The following is a 17,111-nucleotide window of genomic DNA, read 5'->3' on the forward strand; positions in this document are numbered from 1 at the left end:
CTCCTCCTCCTTCACCCCAGTCTATTTAAAATGCTTTTCATGAAAATGAATTGCCACACTTTCCTCTTTGGCCATATGACTCAGCTGTAGATCTGTGTATCAGATTCAGCTCTTTCATTGAAGTACAGAGATCTGCTTCTTTTCTCTGCTCAGCTACACAACTTCCATCACTGGTGACTCACTGAATTCCCTGTCCAGATTGCCACCCCATCGTTCCAAGACCAGTTCAAGATCCTTTGTCTGCTCACTCATCTCTTCCTAAGGTTTGGCTCAATTTAGGTAAAAAGTAAATTTCTGGGCTATAACCACAATTGGGTAATTCATATATGGGTCATCAAGCGTTGGCTGCATTTGAGAACATAATTTTACACTTAAATTTAAACTTCACTAAACAAAGGTAAAGTGAAAGTGAAATCGCTCAGTCGCGTCTGACTCTTTTCAACCCCATGGACTGTAGCCCACCAGGCTCCTCTGTCTGTGGGATTTTCCAGGCAAGAATACTGGAGTGGGTTGCCATTCCCTTCTCTAGGAGATTTTCCTGACCCAGGGATTGAACCCAGGTCTCCCGAATGGTAGGCAGACGCTTTACCGTCTGAGCCACCAAGGAAGTCCTTACAAAGGTATCTACTCATCAGTTTCTCTAATCTAACTAGATGGTTAAAATTGATAGAATACAAAAATACTGTAGTATGGTTCCCTATTATACTATAGTATGAGGACAATATCAAGACTTTTTGTGCTTGTTTTCTAAATTAGATGATTATTAATAACACTGACATTTCCAAAATAAATATAACATTTCCCATATCTTTACATATTAATTTACTTAATCCAAAACAATTGTTTGAGCCAAACATTATCCTCATTTTATACATAAAGAAATTGTAAAAACACCTACAAATTAGATATTGTATCTAATTTTGTCAGACTCTTGAGGAAGTTCTTATTTTTCTACAGAAAAACTCATTAGTGAGAAACATGGTTAACTTAAAATTCAAACTAACTTTTCAATCTCTTCAATACTGCTAATGCAGGTCTTTTACAACCTAGAAGCTCTCCCACTCTACTAAAGTATTCTCTCTGTGGTTAAGATATTCCTATAGCACTTCTTATTTGAAATATGCTAAGCCTGGAGTTGGGGGTGAAGATCAGCGTCAGCCCTATTCAGCTGCCTAATCAATTCATACATGAAGCATCAAATTCAATAATAACCAGGAACGTGACCTCTCGTGGCTTTTGCTAAACTTTCACCTGGCCCTGCAAAAAATATTTTCGAACTTTAGAATTTATTACCTAATTATCAACAAGGGATGGTACAACCGATTAATTAACTTGCTCAAAACCAAATTTTATATTGTGTTTACGTGCCATCTAAATGTCAAAGTAGATAACAGTTCTACATACAGCTGACAAATGCTGAAACTGTGCTGTGTACAACTATAAGCGTATTTAAGGCTGACTTAAGAAAAACATTCAACTTAAGACAATGCTTTTTCTTCCAAGGTTAGCTGTAGAAATAAATATGCTGAGCCCTTTAATGTGAATCAAAGTAGCATTTAGAAAATGAAATTTTTATTCAATCAGTTCTCCCATAAGCACAAAAGCAAGAATATCTAACATTTCTTTTACAGTAAAATTACTTTTTATAATCTGTGCAGAAATAAACATCTATATGTATAATGGTGATTGTGAGGAAGATACAAATTAAAACAAAATTAAAAAAAAAAAAAACAAAGGTTGTTACAACACATACCTATATGAATACAATGAAAAGGGTTAAGCACTGACTCATATACATATATAATACACACACATATATATACTATACTATATGCGTGTGTGTGTAAAGCTCAGAACTGATCAAAAGAATTTTTCTCTTAGCTAGGGATTAAACTGTTAAAGACTATCAAGTTTTTCTTTCCATCTTCTACTGACGTTTTTGAGTTTTCTTTAATTTCTGAAGCATTTCTCTAACATGTGCGATATTCTAAATATAAAACCTGCAGATAACATTTTTAAACGGATAAGAGCAATCATTATAAGAATGCAAAAACATATAGATTCCAATAATAGTGGAAATACAGCCGAATATCTAAGACCACATCTGAAAGGGGTTTTCTAAACTAAATCACAACTATTAACACGTTGCTGCTGCTGCTGCTGCTAAGTCTCTTCAGCCGTGTCTGACTCTGTGTGACCCCATAGACGGCAGCCCACCAGGCTCCCCCGTCCCTGGGATTCTCCAGGCACGAACATTGGAGTGGGTTGCCATTTCCTTCTCCAGAGCATGAAAATGAAAAGTGAAAGTGAAGTCGCTTAGTCCTGTCTGACTCTTAGCGGCTCCGTGGACTGCAGCCTACCAGGCTCCTTCATCCATGGGATTCTCTAGGCAAGAGTACTGGAGTGGGTGCCATTGCCTTCTCTGACATATTAACAACAACAATAAAGACAACTGAATGTGTTCATTCAGTCCCAGTTAATTTCATCTAACCTAAATGTTACTTGATCATTATGCAAATATTTATCAATCATCTACCATCTATACTAGGTAATAGGGCAACACTGAAGAGGAAAAAGTATCAGCCATTTATTTTATATACCCTAATATTAAACAACATATAAACTTCCAGAATTTTACAGTATTAATATTTCTTGATAAAGATTTCTCAAAATATGCATTATTTGGAATCAACAACTCATAATTCAATAATATTCCAAAGAGAACTTCCAATAACGAAGAGGGTTATCTGGCATAGAAATATGCCAGCAAAAATAAAATAGACATAATCTATTTCAGTAATGTTAAACCACACTGCCAAAATATGGAATTTAATGTTCTTACATAATTCTCAAAGTATTTTTCTTTCCATCTATTCCCGATTGCCTTATTTAAAAAAAAATTGATTTTTATATCACTTGGCATTTTATGTGCTTTGATAGAGTACATTTTGCTTTATTAAACCACAATGTGTTTAGGCAGCACTGATGTATTAAAATATGCATCTTAAAAGTGAAGAGATTTCTTGCCAACAGTTTTAATTCCCCCTGATAATCAGATGGTCTAAAAATACTTTAACTGGTAAACTGGTATAACATATAAATGTCTTATGATGACCTTTCACATTGCTCTCCCCACCCCAAATGCATCAGTAACTTTACTGTACTTATAATTAGGAGGCATACAAATACATAAATATTATATGTTCTATATTAAATAGAAATATAAATTTCACCAAGAACAGTTCTACTTAGTTACGCTCACTGAGATTAATAGATAGGCAAAACTATAAAAACCTTCCTGTGAAAGGAAGGGAGAAGAGAGTGAGAATTGGGAATGACTGCTAATATGTATAGGGTTTTTTTCTGGGGGTGATGAAAATATTCTTAAATTAGACCATGGTGAAGGTTGCACAACTTGAATATACTAAAAACAACCGAACTGTATGCTTTAAATGGGTGAATTTTATGGTATGTGAAATACATCTCAATAAAGTTGGAGGGAAAAAACCCTCCATATAAAAAAATTCATCAAGTCCCAGTCTCTAAAAGCATCCATGGGTATAAAACTACCGCTTCCCTTATTGTCCCGTTATTATATCATCTAGCATTTTATTAACTAAGGAATTTATCAACTTTAAAGGTAACAATAGTAATTACAATACCCTGCCTTTGGACAGTTGCATTTTACATTAAACAACTCAGTTTTGCCTAAGTCAGTAGGAGCTTTAAACAATTACTCCTTCATATAACTTTAATAAAAACTAATTGCTTCAAAAAATTCTGTACAGGTTCTTATACCTGGTAATCCAAAATGCTGAATCCCAAGCCTTTATGATCTTTCACTAGTTCAACAATCTTGACTTCAGAAGACCACAGTGCTAATTCCCCATCATCATCTTCTTCGGTATTGACATCTACATTGTATTCAGCCTGAAATAACAAGGAACATAAATACTTCAAAACACTCTCCATTCAATACTGAAAAAAATGAACACATCAGCAATCTCATTGCTTCTCCTCAAACTGAGGATACTTTTTGGCATGCATAGTTTTTCTTTTTAATTTTTTAAAAGGGGCATGCACTGGGACACATATACTTAATATAAAATCTTCATGAAAATTAAAGCACTGAAAAAAACCAGATTGTTCATATAGTTTCTTTTTTTAAGTTAAAGTATCTGTTTCATTCAAAGTATTAACACTGACCTCTTATACTAAAATGAGTTCTGTCATCCCATTAGAAGCATAAAAGGAAAAATATGCAATTTAAGAAAATATGAAAACATCACACAAAGTCAAAGCTTATAAGACATTTCAGTAGCAACACCTGAATTTATAATTACAATGAGAGAGAAAAAGATACCAACACAGAGAAAGGCTAGGATAGGACACAGAGATACCACTTCTTTTGGCTCCTAGAAGTTTTCAAGAAAAATTTAACTAGAAAAGTAAGTTGAAAAAAATCCAAGTCTTTGGGACTCGTGTAAGTCTAAAAACAGGTGAAAACCAGAGTTGAAACAATGAAACCCTGATCCTGGAGGAAGTAGGCATGCACAACTGTCCACAGTACACAGATCCTTCGTTACTTTGCCTGACTTCTCACTCCTATACCCCGCTATTCCAAGCTCCCTCCTTTCAGGGAGAGTCACTGCCATTTAGAATTCTAGGAAGCTAAATGACAGAGTACCAATGAGTTGACTACGCAGAACAGCTGCTCCAATCTTCTGCTTTTATACTATTTATAGCATTGTATTATTTTCATGCCTCCCAGGTGGCGCTCTGGTAAAGAATCTACCTGCCAATGCAGGAGATGCAGGTTCAATCCCTGGGTCGGGAAGATCCCCTGGAGAAGGGAATGGCAACCCACTCCAGTATTCTTGCCTGAAGAATCCCATGGAGAGAGGAGCCTGGCTGGGGCTACAGTCCATGGGGTCGCAAAGAGTCAGACATGGCTAAGCGACTGAGCATACACACACACACACACATTATGTTCATGTGATTTATCTTTTCCAAATAGTCTAAACTTCTAATTAAGGCTCATGAATTATCTTCTTTTTCTTTGTGGCCCTGGCAATTAACAAAATGCCTAGCTTCTGGACTACACTGATGTGGGCTATCATCGAGTTTACCATGGTCATCCCCTCAACACAAAATATTGCATGGCTCATAGTAGACACTCAATAAATGCTTGTTCAATACATAATGAATCGATAATCTATCTTTGAGTGGCCTTCCCTTGACACTCTTTCTAAACAAAGCTATAAGTCTTTAAGAAGTCTACTTCTAAAAACTTTGAATGAACTTAGTAAATAAAATGGAGAAGGGGACGACAGAGGATGAGATGTCTGGATGCCATCACCGACTCGATGGATATGAGTTTGGGTGAACTCCGGGAGTTGGTGATGGACAGGGAGGCCTGGCGTGCTGCAATTCATGGGGTCACAAAGAGTCAGACATGACTGAGTGACTGAACTGAACTGATACCATTCCTACAAATATAATTTTGAGTGACCAGTTTAAGAAAATCCATATAACAGAATCAAAGCTGGTGGTCATGACACTCCTGTATTATGGAAGAGTAAGGCACCATAGCTAATACAAAAACATTTTAAAATTAGGGCTGGACCAGATCTCAAACTTTCCCTGAAGGACATAGTAGATTGAAGCTAAACAAGGGAACAATTTCTTGGTTCTTAGATAATAGAACTTGAAATAAGGGGGAATATTTTGGATCAATAAACTTCTGTTTATATCAGTCTGATGTGAGGAAATGATACATTTAAAAAGAAAACTATACTTTCCAATACAAAGGAAAGTCACAATGGTTAATACAATATGATTGATGTTTTACTGGGGCATTTAATACCTTCACTGATTAATGAGCATTAGAATTTTGGCTGAGCTGCCTAACCAGAGAGGGTTTAAGAACCTAAGATTGTATTGAGATAAATGAGAAAGAGACAGATGGAAAAGAGAGCCAGATTTTAAGAAACCACATGTAATTTTAAAACCCAAGTTTATATAAATTTCAAGGCACCAAAAGTAGATATTATATGCCAACCTGATATATATATCACTTTGATACAATCAATTCTGCATAACTACGGTATTTACAGAATAGAAAGCAATCAACTAATGGCCAGCAAGGTTGACATTCAGCATAATTCAAAGCTGTTGTTTACCCATTGTGGTAAAGCATGACGGATGGGAGCACAGAGTCAGCAAGCTGAGTTGGTGATTTACACACACTGTAAGATTAGATTAACGGCATTTTTATCAACCTTTTGAGGTAAGCTATTGCCCACATTTAATTTTAGTAAAGACTGCAAAAATCACAAAGTGTGGTACTTGAGTCCCTTTCTTGAAATACAAATACCAAGATAAACATTTTAAAAAATTATCAGCAACAATCAATGATTTACTAAACATTTCTTATATGCTCAGTAAAGAATAAAAACACCTAGAGATACAAAATAATTTTAAGATTTGGTCTCTGCCCACAGGAGCCATAAAAACAAACTTAACATACACTAAAGTATCTGTGACTACAGGACAGTACTAACTCTTGTATTTTAGGAAATCACAAAACAAAGACAGGTGGGTGGGAGGAGTTGAGAACAGCCATCACTAATTTTCAGTGAGCACTGTCTTTATGCAAGACATTATACTAAGAGTGCACACATTACTTCAATTCCTTCTCTCACCATTGATAAGGTACGTACAATAAGCACCCTTGTTTTCAGAGGAAGGAGATCAATAGAAAGTCAAGCTATTTGCTTATGGATTCAAAATCATTAGTCTACGTATCTTGAAAATCAGATGGCAGGTGGGTAAAAGGACCAGCCCTGTGCGTCTAAACTGGTGTTAATGAATTATAATCTAAAAGAGTCCAGAAAGGGAAAAGGTGACATAAAAAGATAAAGCTACACATAACATAAGATGGCAAAACCTGTGCTTAAAACTGTTTTCATAATTACAATGCTCTTTAAAAAAAGACTTCCAGAGGCACAGAAAGTGTTACTTTATTCTCTGACCTTAAAAAGGCTTTTACAGCAATTTTTAGACTCACTTCAAAATTGGTCATAGATCTCCATGTTTTTAAAGCTCTGAAAAAGGGAAGTCCATTAGATATTCAACACTTACCAACATCTTAAACTTATTAAGATAAACTGAGTAGAACTGGGAGCTAAAAGTAACGAGTTCAGGCAATTACCAAAAAGGGGTTTTCTAAAATCAAAGAGCATGCACATTAATGTCACCAATCTTTCAAGTAAAAAAAATGACATTAATGGAAAGTAACCATCTGAAAAGCTATACATTGTTTTCTTTGAGAGATGCTGTTGTCAAGTAAGAGAGGTAGGAGGTTTTTCCCACCTCCTTCATATCTCAATACATTCTGGGGGCATCTTTGATGCCAGGACTTGCTTATGAGAACCACAGTACGTGTATCCATTCAGTACCTTCACTTCAGGAGGGGAGACTTCAGTGGTCCTGGGTTCATCTACAGAGGCTTCATCATCAAACAACCGTCGACAACAAACCAAGGTAAAGGGAGGTGGCACTTCTTTAAGAAAGGAGACTGCTTCTCGGCGAGATTTCCCATAGAGCTGCACGCCATTGACCTAGAAAGACAAGGGATAAGTCAGAATTGAGGAGGTCCCAAATGGAAAAAAAAAAAAAAAACAAAACTCTTGCTTACATCAATCTATCAAAATGAAAACAGGATATCACTTTCTTTTCCCTATAAACAAAAGGGCCTAAGTGCAATCATTTTAGTAGTAACAACAACAAAAAAAAAACCCAGAAATCTCTAAAACTGATAAAAATGAAAGTTAAGGTTTTACTGAGTTTGGTGAATAAAGTATAAAATGTGCTCAGAGTTCAACTATTACTGGGAATGTGATTTGCCAAATTTTTCACACCTCCCTGCTTTCTCCTTCCTATATCCCAAAGTATTCTCTCATTTACTCCCCATCTCTCCTTAAACACACTAAACACCAATTACAGCCTTAAGACCCCTTCCTTTTGCTTTTTCATTTTATAGGCATATCGATAGAGATATTAACACTGATTTTTAAGGCTGTTACAAACTGTTCAACTTACAATGTATAGGTAACAAAATCTAGGATACTTAGCTGTCAAATTTAGCATCAGCTCACAATTTTCTTTCTCATTCCATAAATTCAATATCATCCTAGAAAATCACCTCTATAGAAAAAAAATACACATAACTTTGCCTCAGATTTATTCTTACACACTCTGCCCTTACACAGCCATCAAGTGTAAGAAGTGTGTCAGATTTCCAAATTATTATACACAGGGTCCCACATGTTTAAAAGAACAAAATGGTAATCAACTGTTCATTATTAATAATTATTGCTTATCACCAAAAGATTAAATTTCATATATTTAGTGCATAGTAACAATTCTTTGCACTAAAGATGATTTAGAAACATTAGTTTATTCTAATTAGTTTATTAGAATAAACTAATAAAAATAAGTTTATTCTAATTTTTCATACATATGACTTTAGCTCCAGGAGCTCTCTCATCCATCTGCCACTCCCAAAAAGCTAAGATATGAACACAATCCAGGCAACAAATAATCTTTTCACATATGACTCCTACCTTCCTGGGAGAGCTCAGCAGCATTATTAGTTTTAAAGGTATTTCTGGTCTGGTCTTAATTTCTGACAGGCGCAGTGCTAATGTCCAGATAACTGACAGGGCTGACTTTCCTGGGAGAACCTTTCCACAAAATCTATCATTGCTCAGAGAATACGAACACAGTGGTTTGTTAGAAGCATCCCATCAACAGTGGTTTGAGCCCCATCATTCATCCCTTGAAACTACTCTCGCCTATAACATACCCAGCACTTAGCATCAGACCAGACATAATCTCCCTGCCTCTTAATTATTTACAAAGAAATCACCACATAGTAAAGAGGCCCACATGTGCTTCAGGGAACTAGTCCTAGGAAGTCTCCCAGGACTTCATGACTGAGGAGGTGGTCCAGAGGAGAGCAAGTTATCGGATGAAAGATTTTTTTCCTGGAAGAACTGCAAGTCAATCTTCACACAAAAACGGGGAGGGAGATCCATGTTACTGCTCACACCATATCCATGGTGCCAACCAGCACCACAAGCACAGAAAGTTCTAAAATGAACCAAATAGGGAGTAATTCATATTGAAAGTAAAGCAAGTGGATATAACCAAAGCAGGAACTCTACCCATGCACAAGTATTTTAGTTTGTGCTTCATACTACTTCAATAAATTAGAAAATCACTTTTCAGGTTTTTATCTTGGAGTACACTTAAATATTTATTTAGCTCATTATTTATTCATTTGAATTGTCTCCAATTATTATAGCAATGCCTGGTGGTCCTCTTCACCACTCTCTATCACTAAAGGGACTGGTCACATTTCCCATTAGCAACTCCTATCTAAGGGGATTTATGGCCACTGTAAACAGCTGCTCTGGGCTGAGACTTGGCACAGTATTCTAACCCTGAGCATATTTGTGTTCCTGGTTTTAAGCTCTAAGCAGTACATTAAACACACACACACAGTTTAGGAGTTTATTTGGCTAACTTTAAGGGACTTTTTAATTTCTATATTTAGTTGCTCAGAAGAAGCCAATTTGTATTTTAGAGTTTACAATATTTTTCTAGACTCTTGAAACCCTCTTAAGTACTGTCAAGTCCCGGTTATTCAGAATTCGGGGCTAGAAAACACACACACGTATTCATCTGCAGAGTATATAATACTGTTCTAGTATTGTCCCACTACTTCATTCAATCCTACCCCATAAAGGTTGCTTGTAACTTTACACGGTAGTGATGTTGCCAGTGTCTCACAGTGAGATAATGTATAAAGCATTATCTTTACGTGTTTGATATTTCACTAAATCCCCACAGAGAGTGAAGCAGGCATTTATTGATGAAGAAAATGATTCTCAAAAAAAAAAAAAGGGACATGCTAGGACATATGGTTCAGCTGGGGCAAATTCAAAACCAAAAGCAGCTCTTCTGACTTCCAAATCTGTGCTTCTTCCCCTATTCCAAGTTCCTTCACCAGAAATCAATACTTAAGAATTCAACCAGTCTGCATGCTACCTTGTTACAACACATTCTATTACAAGGCAGAAGGCCCTTGGAATTCCAATCTCAGCTAAGGCACAGGGGACTCAGCTGATGGCTGGGATCACCCACACTTTCTTTACTCAGATCCAGACAACATTTCTTTATCACCTACCATGTACTAGTAATGAATTATACACTGCAACTGAGTTGTAAGCTAAAAATGCCTTAAATGATACATTTTATGTTATGTATATTTACCACAAAAAAAGGAAACTAAACTGCTTTTTACTTATATTTCTGTATCTCCCAAATAAATATATCCCATTTCTCAATAACTCATAACTACATATTATGGAAATATTTTCCAAATGGCCTCCAATCTGTAGATTATCATGTGTGATACCATAAAATTAGGCCATATACTGTGCAAATAAGAAGAGAAAGACATGATTCAGCACCAAGTTCCCATAAATGATAAAGTCTAGGGCATTAATTCACATTAAGCATCCCAACATCATTTCTTGAACACTTATAAAAAATAAGCCATTTATTACACCTTAAAACAGGATCCCAACACCTGGCCTCCTATGCTTATGAACAAATTTGCCAATAGCCACAGTACTTTTTTCTCCGACCTTAAAATTCAACTCGAAATTCTCAACATACTCCTCCAGGTGAAAGAACACTACTTTTAAAAAAATCCAACAAGAAACCTATTTGCTATCCTTGCCACCTCACTTTAAACAAATACAATTTTAGAAAGAAATCTCTACTTCCAGGCCCATGAAATTCTAATCTTGGCCAAGGCAACTAGGTTGATTCTATTACACCCAACTTAGGATTTCTTGTGGATCTAACACTTGGAAGAACCCTTTCCTACACAGCCTTCTCTAAGTTTGGCTACTGCCCACTTTTTTTTTTAGCCTCCCTGAAAGTAGTGTGATGTACTGAAAAACCAGTGAAATGGAAGTTACAAAAGATGAACTAAAGTCATAATTCTGTTAGTGGGTAAAGTTGGGGGAAATCAATGCCTTATTTTCTTATCTATAAAATTAAGGGCTGGTGCTTGGATTTGTCTGCTGTGTTGATGATAGAACTTTCCAATCTAATAAAATCTCTCAAGGATTCATGTCAAAGCATAAGTGCTCTAGAATTGCTCCAACTGAAGAGAGGCTCAGAAACCTGAGTAAGCCCACCAGAGGCTGCCATCTTGGGGGGAGGGAGTCCCAAAGAGACCGTTTGAAAGCCAGTCAGTAAAATATTAGCTGGAGGTTATCAAAACCCTCAAATAAATACAAGTGCATGTTTCAAACAAGGATCAGGGATTAGAGTCTTAAAAAAAAGAATTTTGAAAAAAAAATTATGCTGTCAAACTGAAGTGGGAAATTAGGTTCTTTCTTAATCATGAAAATAAGCACTCAAAAAAAGAACATCCCAGGAGTCCCAAAGGATAGAGATAATGAACTGAAAGTATATCATCTGCTTCTCTTATCACTACATAAAGTTGTTAGCATTTTTCTTCATGTTTATTTTTTCTAGCTTTATCTAGATATAATTGAAATGTAACATGTACAAGTTTAAGGCATACAATGTAAATGACTTGATAAATATATTGTGAAATCATTACCACAATGAGGCCAATTAATATATCTATCACCTCACATAGTTTCCATACTGTGTGTGTGTGGTAAGAATACTTATCTACTATTTCAGCCACTTTCAAGTATACAGTACAGTTTTGTTAAGTATTTGTTGTTGTTCAGTCACCCAGTCATGTCTGACTCTTTGCAACCCCATGGATAGTCAACAAGTATTTTTCAGTTTCTAGTAGCTCACATTGTATTGGCATTGGTGATATAACTCAGGATTTCCAGTGAGAACACATTTTCCTACAACTTAAAAATTCTTGTGCTGTATCTTTTTTCCCCCCTCAAAATTTTTACCTCAAGAAGTTCATCCTCTGGCTGTAGGAGGTTCAGTGTATCAAGAGGACCACCTGGAGCAATCGAAGAGATATAATGGTGCCCATCAAAGGAATCCACTTCCATGCCAAGCCTCAGAGTGTGAATGGGCAGCAGCTGCAGTGAAACATAGAGCAGTAATATAAACATGACATGGACATATCTGGCTGGTAATTCTCCATCAAATGTCACTTTGACATGATAGTCCCACCCCTTGAGTCAGATCACGAAAATCCTCAGACAGACAATAACTGGAAAACTAGCCTCAAGTAAAATATGAAGTCATTTCTCATCTTGTTCTCACTCTTTTCCTTTCAGATTCCCTGGGAACAGAGACAGACAGACAAAGTCTCCAATTCTAAGCTCTGGCACTCCAAACTTCCAATTGGTCCCAGAATGTATTCTGTGTTTCACTTTTCTGCAGGGCTTCTCATCCCTCCTTTTTATATGTAACTTAAGTTCCATTCACACTTCAATACCAAAAGCAGTGTCACTTCCATGAAGCCCTTCCTGAAATCTGAGTTAACTCACCTCCACCTGAAGGTGATATAAGGGTGGCTATAAGACTATCCTGTACACATCTCCATCACAGTGCACAACACACTGTGTTTAAAATTCCTATTTTCTTAACTGCCCCCCTGCTTGAGGGTATCTTTTCTCTCTATAACCTTAGGCCCTAGAATAGTACCAGCCCTCTGAAGATGGGCTCATAACATGTTATTTGAACTGATTCACAAAAGATGGTACCTCTTTCAAGTGTCTTTTCCATCTAACCAGTTTAAGTTAGAATACTTTCTGATGTGGGGGAGGCATGGGTGTGAAATAAAGAAGGCAATTGTCATTCTACTCCTGGAAGGTAAGAAAATGAGTGTCTTAGTGTTGTTGGCTATAAAGGTCAAGGGCATTCACCAAACTCCATGCCCTTCACTTTCAAAACTGGAGCTAATGATTTCTCACTGTGGCTATATAAACTCAAATATGGTAAATGGTACTAATTATGATTTATACTCCCTATATCAATAGTCCATTTATCTAAAATACCAGGCCCATCTCTCATGGTGTATTTGCTGAGGAGAAAACCCTACACAAGGTGGCAATACACTCATGACATGACTCTTTCCCTCATATTTCCTTTTCTCTGTAATTATTTATCCTGAAGCTTGTCACCTCCCCTTAGTCATCTGCTCTGAGTCCCCAGAGTTCCACACGCCTTGCTTCAGACACCACCTGGGGCTCATTTCCATTCCACTACAGACACACAGACAAATGTGAAGTGGCAATGAAACCAGCTGACGATGGCTGCAATGGCTTAAATCAGGCATGAGGAACTTGGGCTAATTTTCTGAAAATTAAATGCTCTTGACCAAGCACCGCAGGATCAAGTCATCTCGAGCAAAGAGCTGTTTTAGCAGTGTGAAAGTAAGATTGTTTTTATTCTTGTTTTTTCTCTGTGATTTCTTCATTTGTCACTGCTGCTATCTCATTCTGTTTTGTCATTGTACCCAATCTTTTACTATCACGCTAGGAGATACTACAGTCCTTTCCTTTAGCACTGAAAGCTAAATAAAAGCTCTGAGAAATGTTCTGTAATAGCAGTTTACCCATCCATCTCGGCCAACTCCCTTCCTTCCTTATGAGCCAAACACTAGAGCAGAGAGTGGCCAGTGGGTCCCTGTAATTCATCCCCCAATGTTTGCTGAAGTCTGCTTGCAAGAGCAGGTTGTTCCATTTTCAGGAATTCTGCAAGCCAGTTGTTGGTGACAGCCATTATTAAACATGAAATTATACAAATAATTAAACAAATAAAGTAATATTAAAAATAAATTAGTAAGTGAATTTAACAATTTTAAAAATAAAAAATAAATTTATAAATAATAAATGAATTTATTTTTTATTTAGCAATTAAACAAATAAATAAATATTAAAAAATAAATATCATGGAGCTTCCTCAGTGGTCCAGTGATTAAGAATCCACCTCATAATGCAGGGGACACCAGTTCAACCCCTGCTCTGGGAAGATCCCACAGTCTCTATCCTATGGTACTAACATCTAGTGTAGAAGACAGATAATATAAACAAGCAAGAAAGCAAGCAGACTCAAGCAAAATGAAATAAGTCAACGAACAATACACCAAGAAACAAGTGAAATATAAACCCCAAATTACTGTGGTAAGTGCTATGAAGGAGCTAATCAATGTCAGGACATCAGACACAACCGTGATGGCTGTTTTGAAAAGTTGGTCAGAGTAGGTTTCACGCAGATGGGGACATGTAAGGTGAGACTCGAAAGATAAGAATGAATCAGCCCTACAAAGAACCTGCTGGTAGACTGCATGGAAGGTAAGTGAAAAAGGTATTTGCTAAATTTTTGGTTTGAGCAACAGGGTAAACAGTGGTAGTAATTCCTACATAGAAATAAGTGCCCAAATTAAAACAGACATTGCTGCACAGAGAGATCTTTGCTGCTTGTATAATAGCATGTCCCCATAAAAAATAGAAGGATTAAGGAGGGAATTGATCCCAGGCTCCCCTCCAAGTCCCTACTGCTGTTAAGTCACTTCAGTCATGTCCGACTCTGTGCGACCCCACAGACAGCAGCCCACCAGGCTCCTCCGTCCCTGAGATTCTCCAGGCAAGAACACTGGAGTGGGTTGCCATTTCCTTCTCCAATGCATGAAAGTAAGCCCCTTACTAAACCTGCTCTATTTCCCTTCTCCATGGAACAGCTGATGTCAGGAACAGGCTGGAGCACCGCAGAGCAGCAGCAGCTTACTCAAGGAATCCCCTGCCCACCAGATGCAGAACTGTGCCCCTCTAGGCTACTCCCCTAGATATCTGTAAATACCACATGCTCCCTAGAAGCTTGCATGAAACACACATGCTCCACCTTCAATCATACTGAATAGATAAACCAGAAATGATGTTTACAAAATCTGTCAATCTAAAAGAAGCCTACCTAATATTAGTTCTAAATCTAAATCTGAGTACAGCTGGGTTTCTGAGACTTGATGTTACATGGCTCCAGGTGTCTCTGTGGGAGCAGGACTATTTAATTACTTGTCCCAGCTGCATTTAGCAACTAAACAAATCAACCATTTCATCTGTCTCTTTCAGTAGTCCACCCTTTCGGAATTCTGAGAGCAGAAAGTGCTAAAATGACAGGAGTAGGTGTCAACAGATGATTGATGCCTTCACACACAAAGCACGTTATGCTTTTTGCTGCTAATTCAATGTGCTTTGTAAGGGGTCCTACTTAACTTGACAAAGTTAATTGAGCAGCAGGATGTTCATGATCCTGATATGACAAGTAAAGGGTACAAGGAAACAAATTCAAGGAAAGTGTGACCATTGGGTGATTTACTGTAGATGCTAAAATTATGAAGATTAAATGAGATCAAGAAAGCTAGAGGCCTTCAGCCTATGAGTGGAGAGAACAGTCAGGAAACAAGCTGCAGTTCATTCATTTTATCTTGTCCCTCAAACAAGATATCAAAGTATTCAAGTGGGAATATAAATGTTGCTCCGGGATTAAAAAAAAAAAAAAAAAAAGCTTCTGAAAAGGAATAGTTTTGTCAGTGGTATGGGGAGGAGGCTTCCAAAAAAGTTGAACTTAAAATAGAACAGAAAGGATCCTATGATTAGTTCTTATACACACACACACTCTCTCTCTCTTTCTTTCACTGGAGATATTACATAACCATTTATGTTTAAAGATTAGGTAGAAAGACTTGGTAAATTTACCCCAATTAAAAACAAACTTTCCAAGAATGCGGCTACAACTTTTAAACTAATGATGAAACACAGGACAATGGCCTCCAAAGTGAGGTATATTCACGCAGAGGTTGTGCAAGACAGTCAACCTAGTAGAGCTTGATTTATATTAGTTTCTCTCATCTATCTAAAATTTTAATTCTGGGGAATTTCCTGGCAGTCCAGTGGTTAAGACTCCATGCTTTCACTGCCAAGGACCCATATTTAATCCCTGGCCAAGGAACTAAGATGCCACAAGTCACACGGCGTGGACTAAAAAAAATTAAAATTTTAACTCTGAATGTTCAAAAAATAAACATTACATACTCTGCTGTAGAGAAGTATATTGAAGATCTCTTCAGCTTCCTTACACCGAGGTCAAGCATCAGCTGCCATTTTTCATTTCAGATAGCATTTGTTACCTGTCTGGCCCAAGAGATATTTGAGCTTTTGACACCTAACCTAACACTGCATCGGACCTTGCTTCTATCACCAGTCACATCCACAGCTGGGTATTGTTTTTGCTTTGGCTCCATCCCTTCATTCTTTCTGGAGTTATTTCTCCACTGATCTCCAGTAGCATACTGGGCACCTACTGACTTGGGGAGCAGAGTACATCATGAGAAACACTGGACTGGAAGAAACACAAGCTGGAATCAAGATTGCCAGGAGAAATATCAATAACCTCAGATAAACAGATGACACCACCCTTATGACAGAAAGTGAAGAGGAACTAAAAAGCCTCTTGATGAAAGTAAAAGAAGAGAGTGAAAAAGTTGGCTTAAAGCTCAACATTCAGAAAATGAAGATCATGGCATCCGGTCCCATCACTTCATGGCAAATGGATGGGGAAACAGTGGAAACAGTGTCAGACTTTATTTTTCTGGGCTCCAAAATCACTACAGATGGTGACTGCAGCCATGAAATTAAAAGACGCTTACTCCTTGGAAGGAAAGTTATGACCAACCTGGATAGCATATTCAAAAGCGGAGACATTACTTTGCCAACAAAGTCCGTTTAGTCAAGGTTGTGGTTTTTCCTGTGGTCATGTATGGATGTGAGAGTTGGCCTGTGAAGAAGGCTGAGCGCAGAAGAATTGATGCTTTTGAACTGTGGTGTTGGAGAAGACTCTTGAGAGTCCCTTGGACTGCAAGGAGATCCAACCAGTCCATTCTGAAGGAGATCAGCCCTGGGATTTCTTTGGAAGGAATGATGCTAGAGCTGCAACTCCAGTACTTTGGCCACCTCATGTGAAGAGTGGACTCATTGGAAAAGATTCTGATGCTGGGAGGAATTGGGGGCAGGAGGAGAAGGGGA

At 37.4% G+C, this 17,111-nt stretch overlaps 1 protein-coding gene across 4 annotated transcripts in view; it reads right to left on the reverse strand.

Moving 5' to 3' along the window:
- PATJ (PATJ crumbs cell polarity complex component) overlaps positions 1 to 17,111 on the reverse strand; it is a 383,422-nt gene that overhangs the window by 292,703 nt on the left and 73,608 nt on the right. For all 4 annotated transcript variants that reach the window (XM_070786441.1, XM_070786442.1, XM_070786440.1 and 1 more), the window contains exons 15-17: positions 12,027 to 12,161; positions 7,461 to 7,622; positions 3,799 to 3,930 (exon numbers count right to left, since the gene is read on the reverse strand). In XM_070786441.1, the coding sequence (XP_070642542.1) occupies positions 3,799 to 3,930; positions 7,461 to 7,622; positions 12,027 to 12,161 (429 nt within the window). The remainder of the gene's footprint in view (positions 1 to 3,798; positions 3,931 to 7,460; positions 7,623 to 12,026; positions 12,162 to 17,111) is intronic.

The sequence above is a fragment of the Bos indicus genome, chromosome 3, assembly GCF_029378745.1.
Source record: "Bos indicus isolate NIAB-ARS_2022 breed Sahiwal x Tharparkar chromosome 3, NIAB-ARS_B.indTharparkar_mat_pri_1.0, whole genome shotgun sequence".
In the NCBI taxonomy this organism is placed as follows: domain Eukaryota; kingdom Metazoa; phylum Chordata; class Mammalia; order Artiodactyla; family Bovidae; genus Bos; species Bos indicus.